The sequence below is a fragment of the Artibeus jamaicensis genome, unplaced genomic scaffold (assembly GCF_021234435.1).
Source record: "Artibeus jamaicensis isolate MK-2021 breed Jamaican fruit bat unplaced genomic scaffold, CSHL_Jam_final contig_1998, whole genome shotgun sequence".
Classification (NCBI taxonomy): Eukaryota; Metazoa; Chordata; class Mammalia; order Chiroptera; family Phyllostomidae; genus Artibeus; species Artibeus jamaicensis.
In genome coordinates, this window is record NW_026521407.1 from 1,322,759 (window position 1) to 1,338,210 (window position 15,452).

At 60.1% G+C, this 15,452-nt stretch overlaps 1 protein-coding gene across 3 annotated transcripts in view; it reads left to right on the top strand.

Annotated features, from left to right (window-relative positions):
* SRCIN1 (SRC kinase signaling inhibitor 1) overlaps positions 1-15,069 on the top strand; it is a 64,851-nt gene extending 49,782 nt beyond the window's left edge. For 2 of the 3 annotated variants that reach the window (XM_037149898.2, XM_053656623.1), the window contains 6 exons: positions 140-386; positions 855-1,089; positions 2,652-2,806; positions 3,088-3,240; positions 7,732-7,878; positions 14,578-15,069. In XM_037149898.2, coding sequence (XP_037005793.2) covers positions 140-386; positions 855-1,089; positions 2,652-2,806; positions 3,088-3,240; positions 7,732-7,878; positions 14,578-14,712 — 1,072 coding nt within the window. In that variant the 3' untranslated portion in view covers positions 14,713-15,069. Of the gene's footprint in view, positions 1-139; positions 387-854; positions 1,090-2,651; positions 2,807-3,087; positions 3,241-3,839; positions 3,963-7,731; positions 7,879-14,577 lie in introns of all 3 variants that reach the window. The other variant, XM_037149897.2, reaches the window with a different exon arrangement.
* Positions 15,070-15,452: the final 383 nt, after the last annotated feature.

Consider the following 15,452-nt stretch of genomic DNA (forward strand, 5'->3'; position numbering starts at 1 on the left):
ACTCCTCCCCAGGCCCTTGCTTCTGTCCCGCAAGATCCCAGAGCCCTCCTTCCACCCCGCCTCCCTCAGGCCAGGCTTCCCTTTCTCGGGGCCGCCACCCCGCTGGTCTCACAGCTGCTCCTAACTCTTCTAACCCCAGGCAAGTGGACGAGGGAGTGTGGCCACCCCCCAACAACCTCCTGAGTCAGTCCCCCAAGAAGGTGACAGCTGAGACCGACTTCAACAAAAGCTTGGACTTTGAATTGCCACCCCCTAGCCCTCCGCTAAACCTCCATGAGCTGAGCGGGCCACCTGAGGGAGCCCCTTCTACCCCCAAGGGGGGCAACCCCACCAAAGGCCTGGACGCACCTGGCAAGAGAAGCGTGGACAAGGCTGTGTGTGTTGAGGTACTGGGCCCAGGATGGGGGGTCAGCTGGGCTCACATGTTCTCACCACTGTCCTCAGTTGGAAGTGCACACGCATCATGGCTACTTTTCCCTGGGGGAAGAGGAAGTCTTGGAAGCATATTAAGGGTGACATTTGTCCTGCTAGACGGGAAAGCATATAATAAAGTAATAACGCTTGAGGCAATGCGGTGTTTGCCTAAGAATAGACAATGTGGTCAATGAAAGAAAAGAAAATGTCTAAAAATGGGCTTAACTATATCAAGAGAGCCGTGTGTTAAAAGGCAGTATTTCGACTCACGGAGAAAGCATGTAATATTTAAGAAGTCCAGGGGTCCTCAGGGAGCTGGACCAAATGTGGGGCTTCCTCTACCACTCCTTGCATGTGTGGCTGGGGGAAGGGGCTGAGGCCCCACAGGTCCGGCGGTAGGGTAGCCACTGCAGTCCTGACTCTCGCCCCCTCCTCTCAAGGCTGCCGAGAGGGACTGGGAGGAGAAGCGGGCAGCTCTGACCCAATACAGCGCCAAGGACATCAATCGGCTGCTGGAGGAGACACAGGCAGAGCTGCTGAAGGCCATCCCGGACCTGGACTGTGCGAGCAAGGCCCACCCAGGCCTGGCCCCCACCCCTGACCACAAGCCCCCGAAAGTCCCCCACAGCCAGAAGGCAGCCCCCCGAACGGAGCCCAGTGGGAGGAGGGGCTCAGGTATGGGGGAAGGTAGGGGTGGGTGAGGAGCCCAGAGGAGGGGAGGTGCCCCATCTACAGGAGCCTTCAGGTTGATGGGAGGGAGGGAACAGGTGCAAGTGAGGACCTCTGTGGTCAGGCTGCTGGAGAGGGGAGGTGCTGGGACATCAGCAGCCTGACCCTCAGCCACTGCAGGGAGACCCAGAGGCTGGGTTAGAGCTGGACTCTGTCAAGGCCTCTCCCCACTGCCCCGACCGCTGCCGAGAGGACCTGGCAGGGAGGAGGGGCAGGTCCAGGCACAGAGCCATCCTTCTGCATCTCGGACCCAGAACGTGCCCCAAACCCCCTGCCTGTGAGCTCACAGGTCAGGCAGGAATCTGAACCGGAAATGGCAACCATCATTCATTCATTCATTCCTGCCACACATATTTGCTAAGCACCTACTGTGCACTAGGTGCTGGGAATAAGGAATAAGACACTACTTACTTTTAAGGACCTTAAAACTTAATGGGGGTGAAATACTAACTTATGTGTTTATCGAGCACTTAAGTGTTAAGAACTGCCCCAAATGCTTTCTATATATTAATTCTCATAATTTCATGACCGCCCCAGGAGGCAGTCACAGTAGTCCTTCCCATTTCACAGATGGCGGCCCTGAGTTCAGTGTGGTCATGTGACCTGTCCCAGGCCGTAGCTAGTGTGTAAACCAGAGGTAGGATGAGGTGCTCAGTGCCGTGTGGGGGTGAGCTTTGCTGTCCAACAATCTCAGAGGAGGCCCTGGGAGGGCAGGAGGGGCACTTTCCACCGGAGTCTTGAAGACGAGTAGGTGCTTCCCTGGGAGAGGAAACAGCACGCTCAGACTCCTGGAGGTAGGTGTTGGGTGATGCCCAGCAGGGCCCAGGCTGGGGGGTAGCGAGCAGAGCCGAGGCCCAAAGACTGGCAGGCGCACAGGGTGCTGGGCTGAGGAGCTTGGATGTGTTCTGGGTAATGGGGAGCCACTGAGGATGAAAGGCAGGGGAATGTCAGGTTTGAGCGACTTTTCTGCAGGTTGCCCTGGGGACAGCCCCAGCTGCCAGGAGAACCGGGGGAAGGGAGAACCTGGTGGGCAGGGTCATGCTCTTGCAATAGTTTCTCTCTTGATGGGAAAGGGTGCAGATCCTCACTAGGGGCTGAGGGGCAGGTAGGAAAGAGATGAATTACAGCAGCATTTCTCACACTTGAGTGTGCCCCTGCAATCACTGGGGGATCTGTCAAAATTTGGCTGCTGGTCCAGCAGCTCTGGGCGGGGCCTGAGCTTTGCATTCCTAACAAGCTCCCAGCAGCTGCCAGTGCTGCTGGTCCACGGCCCACACTTTGAGTAGGGCGGGGTGAGAGGGCTGTAAGAGGCGGAGTGGCAGGGTTTGGGGCTGGATTGCAGGGGGAGGTCAGAGAGGATGAGGGGGGAACCTGTGTCCTTTCCCCTGAGCCTTCCCCGCCCCTCTTCTCTGGAAGAGGAAGCAAGGTTTGCCCCCTGGGAGTCAGATGTAGCTCACAGACTCCAGGGTTACAGCTTCCCTGACCTCCAGATCCTTGGCTGCCTGCAGATGAGCTGACGGTGCCCCGATACCGCACGGAGAAGCCCTCTAAGTCGCCCCCGCCACCCCCTCCCCGCCGGAGCTTCCCCTCTTCCCATGGCCTGACCACCACACGCACTGGAGAGGTTGTGGTCACCAGCAAGAAGGACTCGGCTTTCATCAAGGTACCACCTTGGGCAGGGATTGAGGAAGTTGAGTCGGGGGGATGCCTGAAGTGACCTCTGCAGATCCTCTGGGCGGTCCTCCCCTCAGAGGAAGTAGAATGAAAGAAGGGGGCTGGCCAGTGGTGGCTCTGCTTCGGACTTGGGTCCCACCGTGGGAAGGGGCCGTTCTGGAAGGATGAGGAACTAGGGCAGGTGGGAGGGGTCTGGAACCCATGGAGCCCAGGTGAGCCGGTGTGGAGGCGGGCGGAGCCTGGCCCTGACCGGGCGCCCGGGCCTTGCAGAAGGCCGAGTCCGAGGAGCTGGAGGTGCAGAAACCCCAAGTGAAGCTGCGCCGGACGGTGTCCGAGGTGGCCCGCCCGGCCTCTACGCCCCCCATCATGGCCTCTGCCATCAAGGATGAGGACGACGAGGACCGCATCATCGCAGAGCTGGAGGTGGGTCAGCGGTGCGACTGGCCCCCGAGTCATAAGCCAGACCCGGCTCCCTTTCCCTGCCCAGCGGGCCCCAGGGTGAGGTGGCTGGACCGGGACAGGTGGTTGGCCTCTTGGGCTTCCCGCTGAGCGCCGGTCTGTTCAGAGCCCCACCCTTCCCAATTTTTTCTCCACTGTAAAACAGGGGAGGGGTCCTGAAGTCTCTCCTTGTAGGTTTGAGGTTTTTGATCGTAGTCTTTGAGACCCACCACCAACCGCCCTGAGACCCTGCCATGCTCTGAGACCACCATCCTCGAGTGTTCTTTGAGCGTTTGACGCCCTTGTCCCCAAGCCCCTCATACTCTGGTGTTCTCGGCCTGTCCCCTGGCCACACCCCCACCCACCCACCCAATGGCTGCAGACACTGGGCTTCCAGGGCTTCTGGAGCAGAGACAAAGTGGAGGGCAGGGTGGCCGGTGGCCATTGTGAGGGGCCACAATGAGGCTGGATTCCAGTGCCAGCCCAGGCCACCCCCGCCTGTGGGTGCCTGAGCCGTAGGCCAGCACCCCTATTGTCCTCCCTGTACCCCTCCTTCAAACGTTCCCCCACCTTCTGCTCCCCAGGTGTTTGAGAGAAGCTCAGTGCCTTCCCTCCCCCCTACGCCCCGCCGCCAGCCGATCCCTACCTTGCTGTCCCCCCAGGACCCCGGGCCCCCTGGGGGCTCAGCCCCAGGTCCCACATGGAAGGTAACGGGCTGCCCCCCACCTCTCACGGTGCTCTTTCTGCCTGTGCCTCCACAGCTTCCTGTCTTCACCTGTCACGCTAACTTGCTAGAATGCCAGTTACATCCCCGGGTCTCCACCACTGCCACAGTCTCACCCATGTGGAATCACCCCCTCCCCAGCTCAAGGACAGACACGTAACCCTGCCTTCTGTTCCTGAGACTTCAGCAGTCTGGTACCCAGTTGACCCCTTGGGTCTGCTTTTTCTTACAGGCTTGATTCCGAGTCAGCTTATGGTGGCCTGGGCATTTTGTTCCAATCTGCGACTCGAGTCTAGGTCTGGCCTGCAGTCTGGGTTTTGCCTGGGTCCATGATGGAGTCAGGACCTGGCTCACTAGAGGACTTTAGGTCCAGCTCAGAATATTTGTCTTGAGCCCTGGCCTAGTCCCTGCCATCCCCTCTGCTCCGCTGCCTCTGCTCCCCCCTACTTTGCTGCCTGTCCCAGGCAGGGGCTCCATTTCTCCCATTAGAATCTACGCCTCGCACGGGGGGCCAGGACTCATGGGGGGAGCTCATCTACAGCCTCCCTCTGACCCATGGCCCCATCGTGCCCCCTTGGTCAGGGAGCTTGGAATGGAAGAAACTCATACCCTTCCTTGGCTGCTGGTTTCGTGTCTTTCAGCATTGGGAAGTTCTTCCTTCTCTCTAACTTTAGTCCTTGCTGCTGTCCCGCTGCACTTATTTCCTCTTCACTCTTTCTTGGGAACTTGGGGGTGGAGCCACTGTATGCACCCCCAGGAGGCTGTGCTTGGGGAAGAGCACCTTGGGTGAGGGTGGGTGAGGGGGTTGGGGGTGGTCTGGGAACATCTCCCACTGCTCAGTCACATTGGGAGAAGAGGCCCCGCTCTGTGAGGGTAGCCGCCAGTGCACACACGGGTTCACCTGACCCGTCTGCTTCTCCTCCGCCCACTTGGGCTCCGTGCCGGCCACCACGTGATTTCTGCTCTGGCTTGAGGCCCCGCGAAGCTCTGTCGTCCTGGCCCGAGGGAGCAGACAGGCACCAGATGGGTGGGCGGTGCTGTCTGCTGGGCGGAGGATGGGCACAGCGCGGTCTGGGGAGCCGGATGGGGCGCGCATTGTGGAAGGGCTGCCCCCGCGGGCTGCGCCTTTGGCTCCCAGCCCCTGTTCTTTTCTGGCTCTGGGTGCCGATCCTGAAGGGGCCCAGTGGGCAAAGCCCCTCTGCTGGCCTTCGGGGCCTGGCCCACCCTGTGCATCCTGAGGCGCCATCAGGCAGTGGAATTGGGCAGGCACGGTCACCCCTCTGCCTGCCCAGTCTGCGCCGTCACTTCAGGTAAGCAGGCGGCAGGGCCTTGGGAGGGAGGCTGGGGGACTCTGCTGCCCCCCACGAATCGCCCTGTAGCTCCTTTTAGTGGCAAGAGCACTGGACTTGGAGTCAGACTACCTGGGTTCCAATCCTGCCTCTGCCACTAACTAACTGTGGGTAAATGACCTCGAGTGAATCACTACCCCCCTCACCCTCGATCTCTTCACCAGTAAAGTGGGGAAGAGAGTAGCGGCCATTCTGTGGGTTACAGTGAGAGTTGAAGGTGAAGACCCATCTGACAGAGCCTGGCACATAACTGGTGCTCGGAATTAGACCAGGGTTCATGCAGTTGGGGGATCTCGTTGCGCCCCCACCAAAGCCAGAGCGAGGATGTTCACACAGAAGCGGGGCCCTAGCTCTGCCCGAGCCTGCGAGCCTGTGTGCAGCAGAGTTTGGCCGAACTCCTCCCCTTGTGGCAGCTGTGAAACCCTTGGAGGAAGTTCCAAAAGTTGAGGGTGGAGGGACCAGGAGTCTCTGGCCTGCGAGGAGGATGAGAGCCCAACCCTCCAGACCAGCGTTTGGTCTCTGCCTGCACAGGGCTGCCGGCCTCCACTGCTCAGTGCAGTTCAGCAAATAGCCGGCGTTCGTCGGGCACTTACGATGCGCTGGGCACTGTTCTGGGCACTCGGTTCTCTGCCCACCCCTCGTAGGACTGCCCCATTGCGCAGGCTGGCAAGCTCGTGGGAGTCCCTGCGAGACCTGCCCCCAGAATGTGGCAGGGGCGATGAGCAGTCAGCGTGTGTCTGCGCTTCCAGATAAACTGGTGTCCGTGCCAGAAAGTGGGAGGCTGGAGGGAGCAGTGGAAAGAAGCCTGAGCTCTAGTCCCAGCTGCACCTCTATTGCTGGGTTAACTCAGGCCCCTTCCCTGCCTCCGTGTCCCCATCTATGGAGGGCAGGGGCTGGGCTCACCCGTCGTCTGACCCCCACCCACGTGATCGTGTTCTCCCTCATCTTTCTTCTCCCCGCAGGCTGCCCCAGGCCCCAGGGCCTTCTGTGTCCCGCGGATCGTCTTGACAGAGTGTGCCCCCAACCCTCCGTCCCTGTCAGAGGCCAGACTTGAGGAACCCAGTCCCAGAATGACCCCCACCCCGAGACCTCGGACCCTGGTTGGCAGTGGGAGGGACTGGGATGGCCCACAGGCCCCGCCGGGGGTAGTGGCTGAGGCTTCCGGGCCCAGGAGCAGTTTGATGCCCGAAAAGGAGGGGACCTCTCTGAAGAGTCTAGGGACAGGGGGCTGCAGCCCAGAAGAGGGAGGGGTCAGGGTCCCCTGTTCTCAGGGGCCTCCCATGGCTGAGACCCACCCGGAGGAGACCCCCAAGGACTCCGGACACAATGCCCAGCCTTGCAGTGGGAACCGTAAGGGCCAGCCTGCTGGTGGCCCGGTCTGCACAGTGCAGGGCGCCACCACCCAGCGGATGGACAGCCTGGAAGAGTCACTCCGGGAGCTGGAAGCCACCCTGAGCCAGATGGGCACACCCCCCTCCAAGGGCCCCCCTGGCAGCCCTCCGCCCCTGCCCCCCACTCCCAAGGTGGCTGCCTCCTCCCCTGTCCTCCCCTCCGGCCTTCACACTCCAGTCTCTCCATCTTCAGAGCAGGAGGGAGTTGGGGGCTGCAGGAGCACCGACAACCCCTCTTCCCACCGGCCTTTTCTCACTCTCCTGGGAGCCTGGTACCCAGTGGGCTTTGCGGGCAGAGCCCTAGGAGGCTGGGAAGCTGGCCTCCCTAGGGATCCGCCCGTCCAGCCCTGGCAGGGACCAGGACTTCTCCCCTGCTCTGTATCTGTGAACCGACAAATAAAGTTTTCTCCCCTTTCCTATCCCCTCTCTCCCCTCCCCTCTCCTGTCTGACTCTTTCTGTCTCTGTTGTTCTCTGTCTGCACCTCTGGATCCCCAGGGCCCTTCTGGGCAGGCCTGGTGCCTGGGGTGGTTCAAGGGGGCCAGACCTGTTCATCTCCAGGGAGACTTTACCCACATCCTCCCACCAGCAGGAAGCTCTGGGCCCGGGGCTGCCAATCCTGCTGTCTGCCATTATAAAGACCGCCCCCCCCCCCCCAGTCTCAGGCACGCTCTCCTGGGTTTAGGAGGTGTCCCTTGCTGGGAGCCGGGGTGGTACTAGGGGCCTTTACTTTAGAAATGGCTCCCCCTCACGGTCACCAGCTGCCTCTGGGCTGTTTAAGGAAATCACCCACGAGTTCCCACTTGGGAGCACAGTGGTTAGGGACCTAGCTGGTGGCCCCTGTTACCTCTCCTTCAGGGGGACCTTAAACCTGGCCTCAGCGGGCCTGAGTCCCGGCCTGGGACGTGGAACCAGGAGCGGTAATAAGGTCCCAGCCCCGGAGCCTCTCCCGCCCAGTGCCTAGGGTTCCTGTGTGATTTCCCGTCAACTGTAACCCTGTTCCTCTCTCTGTAGAGTGGCGGTGGCAGTGTGCCACCCATGAAGGTGGTGACTCCAGGGGCCTCCAGGCTGAAGGCAGCCCAGGGCCAGCCAGGCAGCCCCGACAAAGGCAAGCACGGCAAGCAGAGGGCCGAGTACATGAGGATCCAGGCCCAGCAGCAGGTAAGGTGGACGCTGTGGAACCGTGGCCCCATCCAGCCCTGCCCCCACCCCTGCCGTGCTGTGGGCTGCTATTGTGTGCTGCCCCCTCCTGCCATTGTGCCCACCTTCCCGAGAGACCCTCCCTGCCAGGGCTGCCCCACCGGCCCCTTGAGCAGCCTCCCCTCTCCTCTCCCTAAGCCCAGTGCTCTGGATCTGGTTTAGAACGTGCGTCCTCAGCCAGGCCCCTCCCCATTACAAGGCTCCTTCTGTAGGAGGAGGAACCAGTAGACTCTCACCGGCCCCAGTAACTGGGTCTCTTCAAAGGCCTGGCCTGGCCTGCCCTGGGCGTGGGAGGGGGACCTACATACCTCCTCATCTTCTGCCACTCGCCTCCTCTCCCCTGCTTCCTTCTCTCCGCTCAGTCCCGCCTGTTCTCTGGGGCTCCACTCTCATTTCAGCTCCTCTCTCAGCTCCTAGGCCATCTCCCAGCTGAGGGAGAAACCAGCTTACATCTGCTTTGCAGGCTCGTGTTGGGTGTCAGTGTGTTCCCGCTGACATTCCATGGGGAGAGCGAGAAAAGAGAGAGGCTTTGACCCCCAGACGGGGCAGGAGCACTTCACCCCCTTTCAGATTTAGGTAGCAGGTTGAGGTACAGAGCTGACCGCCTCATCATGGGTGTTTCTGCCCCGTGGTCCGTGTGTGTCTGGGTCAGAGGTGCAGGGTGGCCCCTGGGCCCAGATGCTGCTCGACCCTTAGTGCAGTGTTTGGTTCAGTGGGTATTTCTCAGCAGCTCCTGTATGTCCAGCCCCCATTCTGGGTGCTGGGGCGGGGGTTGGGGCTGTGAAATGTCCAGATGCTGTACCACGAAGAAGGTTCTAGGCTCAGAGGCGGGAGGTTAGAGATGAGTAAGTGCAGCCTCCTCCTACAGCCGAGGAGACAGCTCAGAGAAGGGGCTTCCCCAGGGTGCGGAGCAAAGTGGATCAGAGCCAGAACTGGGACACAGGCATCCCAGAGCTTCGCAGCACGTGGACCGGGACAGCCCTGGGCACGCAGGTCCTGCCTCCTGCTGGTCCCCTGGAAAATCCAGCGGAGATGAGCCATCCACTCCGTCCGCCCCCTGACCAGCTCTCCTCACCAGCTTCCCACTGCCCACTGTCCTCCTCATGGGTCCCTCGGTGCACCTGCAGATCCATCCCTAGCTCTTTCCTGCCACCGCCCTGGAAGAGCCACTTGTCCTGTCCAGGCTGGTCTCTCCTTTGTGTCCAGAACGGCAGCTGATGCTCGTGGTGTGTTCACTTGTGCCGGACACACGTTGTGTCCTTTCACACTCGCCACTCCCAGGGAGGTCCTTACCATCCCCGTTTGGTAGATGGGGAAACTGAGGCTTTCTGTGAGATCACACAGCTGGCGAGTCGTGGAGTGGGATGCGAGTCCAGACTACCTGACACCCTCCCACAAAATGCACTTGCTGCATCCTTTTCACCGGACCCTCCCCCGCAGCACACCCCCCGGGGGCTGTGTCGACCCACCATTCCTCCACGCCTGCTCCTCCTTTGTCCACCCCACCCCCTCCCTCTTGCCTCCTCTCTGGGCGGTTCTCCTCTGCCCCCTTCGGTCCCCCTCTTCGCCTCACTTGCCTGCTTCCTCTTCAGCCTCTTCTCACACCACACGCACCTGTCCTCGGGCACCAGGTGCCGTCTGTTCCTGCCCGGGTCTCGGTTCTGAGCTCAGACCCGCCAGCTGCTTTCCCCTCGGGAAGTGCCACCCACCCGCAGGTGCCCACCCACGCTCGGGCGTCTCCGGGAGCCCCTCCTCCCTCCTCCCTCCTCCCTCCTCCCCCTCCCTCCTCCCTCCTCCCTCCTCCCCCCCCCCCCTCCCCCCCCCCCCCCCCCCCCCCCCCCCCCCCTCCCTCCTCCCTCCTCCCTCCTCCCTCCTCCCTCCTCCCTCCTCCCTCCTCCCTCCTCCCTCCCTCGTCTCCCGCAGACGTCGTGCTCCTCTCTTCACACTTCCACCTCTTGTCTCGCTATGGCTTTCGTGTTCACTTTTCTGGGGCCTTTCTTTCAAAAAGCATCTCCTTTCTCATACGCAGCACATGTTGCGTGTGGACCTTGTTTATAGAGGCAGGGCAAGGATTCGCCCCATTTACTACCTAAATGCAGGCTCTTCTGCCGCTCCCTGGGACTTTGGGCTCCTGCAGCCTGTTTCCCGGCCCCGCGGGGCGGGAGGGATGTGTGTAAAGTGCAGGTGTGGGGACGTCACGCCCCCAGCTCGGAACCTGTGCCCACCGGCCCCTGTCGGGTGAGGAAATAGAAAGTCCTCCCTGCTGCCCCGGGCACTTGGCGACAGCCGGCTTCCCTCCACCCGGTTCTCCCTGCCCCCACCCACACCCTGGACTTGCTCGGCCACCCTGGGTCACCTGGCCCTCTGTCCTCCAGGCCCGGACACTGCTCCATATGCAGTCAGTCTGTGACCTGGGCCCATGTTCTCTGCCCTCTGCCCTCTGCCCGCTCCTTCCTCATCTGTGCCACAGGGACAAAAACCCGGCAGCAGGTTCCGAGGTCCCAGACGCTGGGTGTGGGACAGCACTTTGAAAGCCACCAAGTGCTCTCCAAAGGGAAGGAGTCCCCACCATCCTTAGTCACACCGTACATTTGTCAAGGGCTGGACAGAGGCCTCCTCCCCATCATGCAGTTCAAACACTTGGGGCTCCAAGAAGTCTTTGACGGTGATGGGGGAGGGAGATAGAAGTGCTAGGACCAGAGACACAAGCTGGGGGCCAAGGACAGGAGTTCCGAGATGGTGCAACAGTGCCCGGTACTGCTGGCATGACTGAGAAAAGTCTCTCGGGGTTGCGCTTGGGGCCCGAGGGTGGTACAGCAGCTGGGAGATTGGTGAGCGCCTCCTGGGTCTCCTCGGGTGGCTCAAATGGAGGGACTGTAATGAAGGGCCCACCCGGAGAGCTGGGATGGGATGCGGAGGCCCCCAGGGACTGGTGAAAGCAGGAAGCCGGGCCTCCCTGGGGAGAGGGGCAGGGAGCCCAGTCAGAACTGGGCTGCGGGAGCTGTGGCTGCGGAGGGTGGAGCTACGGTCAGCAGCTTGACCCCAAGGAGGGCGGTGCTAGGGAAGAAACTTCACCCGCTCTCTGTCCACCCTTCCATAATCCCATTCACTGGCCACACCTAACCAGAAGCTAGTCAGCAAAGGCATGGGGGTGGGGTAGGGGGTCAGCCAGCCAAGGCACAGAGCAGGGCAGGACTTGGATTGTAGATAGAAAATAATCGGTACATGTTCCATGTACCAAATTTACCTGTCTTAATCCTCATAACAACTTCGTCTGTGCTTAACTGGATTTGCCGCTGCTAATCCCTCAGCACCTACCGCAGTGTCTGGCCCTTTGGGCACTCAGTAAACAGTTACTGGGCAGGTGAATGAATAGATGAAGGGATCTGCCACGGGTCAGGCCTGAACCGGACGGAAACAGACAAAGCAGACCTGGAGGGTTACGGTGGCATAACAATGAGCAGCAATCGCTGACGTCCATCGTGTCCTGGGCGCAGGCCTCACCATCTGGGTTGCATCATCTCATGTGACTCTGCTGCTGTAGGGACTGTTTTCCCTGCCTTGCTGGTGAGGACTGGAAGGCTCCAGAGGGACTCTGCTTAGGGTCACGTGGTGAGAAAGTGACAGAGCTGGGACTTCAGCCATAGACTTGTCAGGACCCACCCTCCGAAGGCTGGGAGAAGCCCCGTCTCTCTGGACAGTCCAGTGCCCGGTTCAGGCAGGTAGCAGGAAAGAAGGGGTCGTGGCGGGGGGTGGGGGGGGCAGGGGGTGGAGGTGGCCCTGGGAACGGCCCTGGAGGAGGCGCCAGCAGGGTCTGTTGCGTGCTGTGGGCGTAGAGGGGGTGCTAACCTCTGACCCCCGGGAAGAGGAAGGATGCTGGGTCAGAACTCTGGGCCCCAGCTAAGGGTTCCCGTCTCCCCCGGCTGAAAGCTGAACGTTTGTGAGGTTTCTGCCCCGCCACAGAGGTGACAAAGCTCTGCTTCTCCGGACATAATTAGCAGCAACAGGAGAGAACTGGCTGGTGAAATGCCAGTGGCAGGAACCCTCAGAGACAGCAGCTGTGTCACCCGAGAGTTCTGAGCAGCACAGGGCAGGGTCATGGGCACAGATGGACGTGGGGCTCCCCCAGTTTCAGGAAAGTGGGTTTTGGCCGTTGCCGAGGCCAGGCTCCTGGGAGGGAAGATGGCCTGAGAGAATTTTACCAAACAGATGCTCACGGAGCAGCTGGAACAACTGTAAGAAGTCTTTGTGAAGAAGGAGGTTTTGGGGGGAGGGGCGTCTATGGGGACTCCGCCCAGTGCGGATGTTTGCAGGCCTTGCACTGGCCATGGCAGGAGGCAGGCATCGCCTGGGTGAGGGCACCTCACCTGAGTGAGTGCAGGAGTCAGGTGGAGGCCCAGGGCGGGGGCAGGTGTTTTAAAGACTAAAGCTCAGAATGGACGGAGGCTTTTAACAAGTGCTCGAGTGAAGGAACAGAAAACGCTTTTAACTAGAGATGGGCTGAGAACAAAGAGGACCAAACAACTGGGTTGGGAGATGTGAGGGGACACGGGGAGGAAGCAGAGGGGCCTCGACTCTCCCACCTGGCTTCGGGAGAAAAAACCTGAAACAGGAAAGGGTGGGAGGGGCTGGGCAGGAGCTTCAGGTAAGCGACCAGGAGTAAGAGAGCTCTTGGTTGCCTTTAAATGAGTTTTCAGCGGGCGTGACCAGAGAACAGGGACCACGCCTGGCACAGGGCCCTCGGCAAAGGGCTGAGTGAACAGAAAGGTAGTTTGCCGACCGCCTGGAGCACTTTTGAGAAAGGAGCACGTGGCCGCAGTCAAGGGGAGAGACGTGGAAGCCCCGTGGGGAACTCGCCTGGATTTTCCTGAAGAGGGCAGTGTAAGCAGGCTGCACTGTGGTGAGCAAGCCCTGGGCGAGTCTCTGCAGTGGGGAAGAGGAACCGGTCCCCAGCAACAAGGGCAGGTTCATGGTCAGCAGTCAGGCTGCATGCCATCTCGTGTCCCTTCCCGTCTGCTGGGGCCATGATCTGGCTTTCCCCCTGCAAGACATCTGATAGAGCTGACCCAGCAGCTGGCTGATCGTGTAGGTCGTGGGAAAGAAGCTGACCCTGCCCAGACCTAACTGCAGGGGGCCTCTGGCAATTAGCCACAGCATTCTCTTCCCGGTCCTCTTCCTTCCTGTCTTTTTTTTATTATTATTTAAGATTTTTATTACTTTTAGAGAGAGGAGAAGTTGAGCGAGAAAGAGAGGGATTGAAACATCAATGGTGGTTGCCTCTCACGCTCACCTGCTGGGGACCTGGCCCGCCACCCAGGCATGTGCCCGGGGAATCCAACCAGCCACCCTTTGCTTCGCAGGTTGGTGCTCAATCCACTGAGCCACACCAGCCAGGGCTGTCTTATTTTTAATCCTCGCCCAATAATGTGTTCACTGACTTTTAGAGAGAGAGGAAAGGGGGGAGAGAGAGAGACAGACAGACAGACAGACATTGATGTGAGAGAGAAACATCGATCGGCTGCCTCCCCTATGCACCCTGACAGGGAATCAAACCCACAACCTTTGGTGTATGGGATGATTCTCCAACCGACTGAGCCACCTGGCCAGGGCCCTTTCTGCCTTTTTTTTTTTTTTTGATCAATATGGTTCAGTTATTGCACTAGTAGCTAAGTAAAGCCAGGAGGGACAGGGAGAAAAGCCGGCTGTGTAGCCCTAACCCAGCAGATCTCCAAGTTAAGCGAGCACAGGACCGACCACCTGGGGCACCTGCCTAACATGCAGGCTCCTGCGCCCACACCAGAGGTGGATTTTGGAGCAGGCCCAGGAATCTGCATTTGTGACCCGTCATTCCCTTGAGGGGGGGAGGCAGATGGCTCTGAAATGACACAGACCTGCAGGGAAGGAGTTGCTGGAGGTGGGAAGGGACTGGACTGTTTCTGACTCTCAGCGCTGCCCGGTGCGTACAAGGCATGTCACCCGGGAGTGAGCTCCCTTACTCACAAGGCCCAGCTGGAAGCTGAAGAAACCGTGACACAGGGCGAAGTTGGGAGGGCGGCTCCATGCGGGGAGCGCCTCTTCCTCCCGGGCTGGGGTGGGGAGGTTCTGCAGAGAGGGCCCCCCCCCACCCCAGGGAGGACAAGCTCACTCCTCCGCCACCACAAAACCGTCTGCTTAGAATCAGCCTCCTGCCGAGTGGGGTAGGAAGGGACCCTGGCTGGGCTGCTGGCCACTGGGGACTAAGAGCCCACCTACTCCCTCCCTGCTCGGAGGGCACAGGGCACTTCTGTGGTGGCTAATGTTCCATCTCTTCCTTCCTCTCCTGTCCCCTCCCCCACGCCCATCTCCTTCTCCGCTGACCCTGGCGCGTCTCCCTTGTGCTTCTCTGGCCTCTCTCTTCCACCTTCTCTCTTTCCTGTCAGTAACCTCGGACCCACATCCCCACCCTGGTCCCCAGGCCCTTTGGTCCCACTCCGCCCCTGCTGCGGCCCCTCCCCTGTCTCGGGGGGGCACTCTCTTCAGATGCCCCTCTGGGTTTCTTCCTTTTGCAGTTGATTTTCTCTTGGATATGTGCAGGTTTTTCACTGTTTAAGGCTTCAGCTGAGGGCCAGCATGCAGGCCCTCCCTTCCTCTCTCTGACCCCGGACCGCTGTTTTTTTCCAGGCCACTAAACCATCTAGAGAGACCAGTGGGTCGAGCGAGACCTCAAGCCCAGTCTCAGAAAAGCCCTCGGCCTCCAGAACCTCTATCCCTGTATTGACTTCGTTTGGGGCGAGGAATTCTTCCATCTCCTTCTAGAAGCCCCCTCACACCTCCCCCCAGCCTGACCCCTCCCTGACCCCTGCCATGTATCTCCCTACACTTCCCTTCACCCCCATCCCCCCATTCTCCAGACCCTCCCCTGGGTGGGGTTGCCACACGTGTGGCCCTTCTCGCCTCTCTCTACTCATTCCCTGTTGGTGTTTTTTCTTTTTTTTTAGTGATTCACTTTTAATCATCTTTCTCTTTAAAAAAAAAAAAAAAGAACAAAACAGTGCAACTGAGAACCAAAACACACCACCTTCCTTTGATTTCCTGTTCCCAAATGGCCCACTTCCTGTCATCTTCCCCCCCTTTTCTCTTCACTCTTCTGTCCAAGTCCATGCTCAAGTTCCTGTACCCTCCCCCCCTTCCCCACCTCCCCTCCCCCCAACTTCCCAAGAGCACTCCAAACGAACTCTGAGCCACGGAGACTTGGAGCAGTGAGACACAGCCTCCCCTCCTTCGGAAACCTTCCCAGAGGAAAACCTGGACATCGGACCCACCCCACTTCGGGCTGGAGAATGGGACGCAGGCAGACTCGGGCCCGGAGGCGGCCCACCTGTGTGCTGCAAGCTCGCGACCAGATGATGGACCTCGGCTGCTTCTTTGCTCCCTTCCACCTGTGCCCTGGTGGGCCTGGAGTTAAGAGTTTTGGGCTGGGAAGGGGCCTTGGAGGTTGAGGGGCCTCAGAGGTCTGTGAGCCCGCTGAGTCTGTGTCTTGGAGGGGAGACGACTTC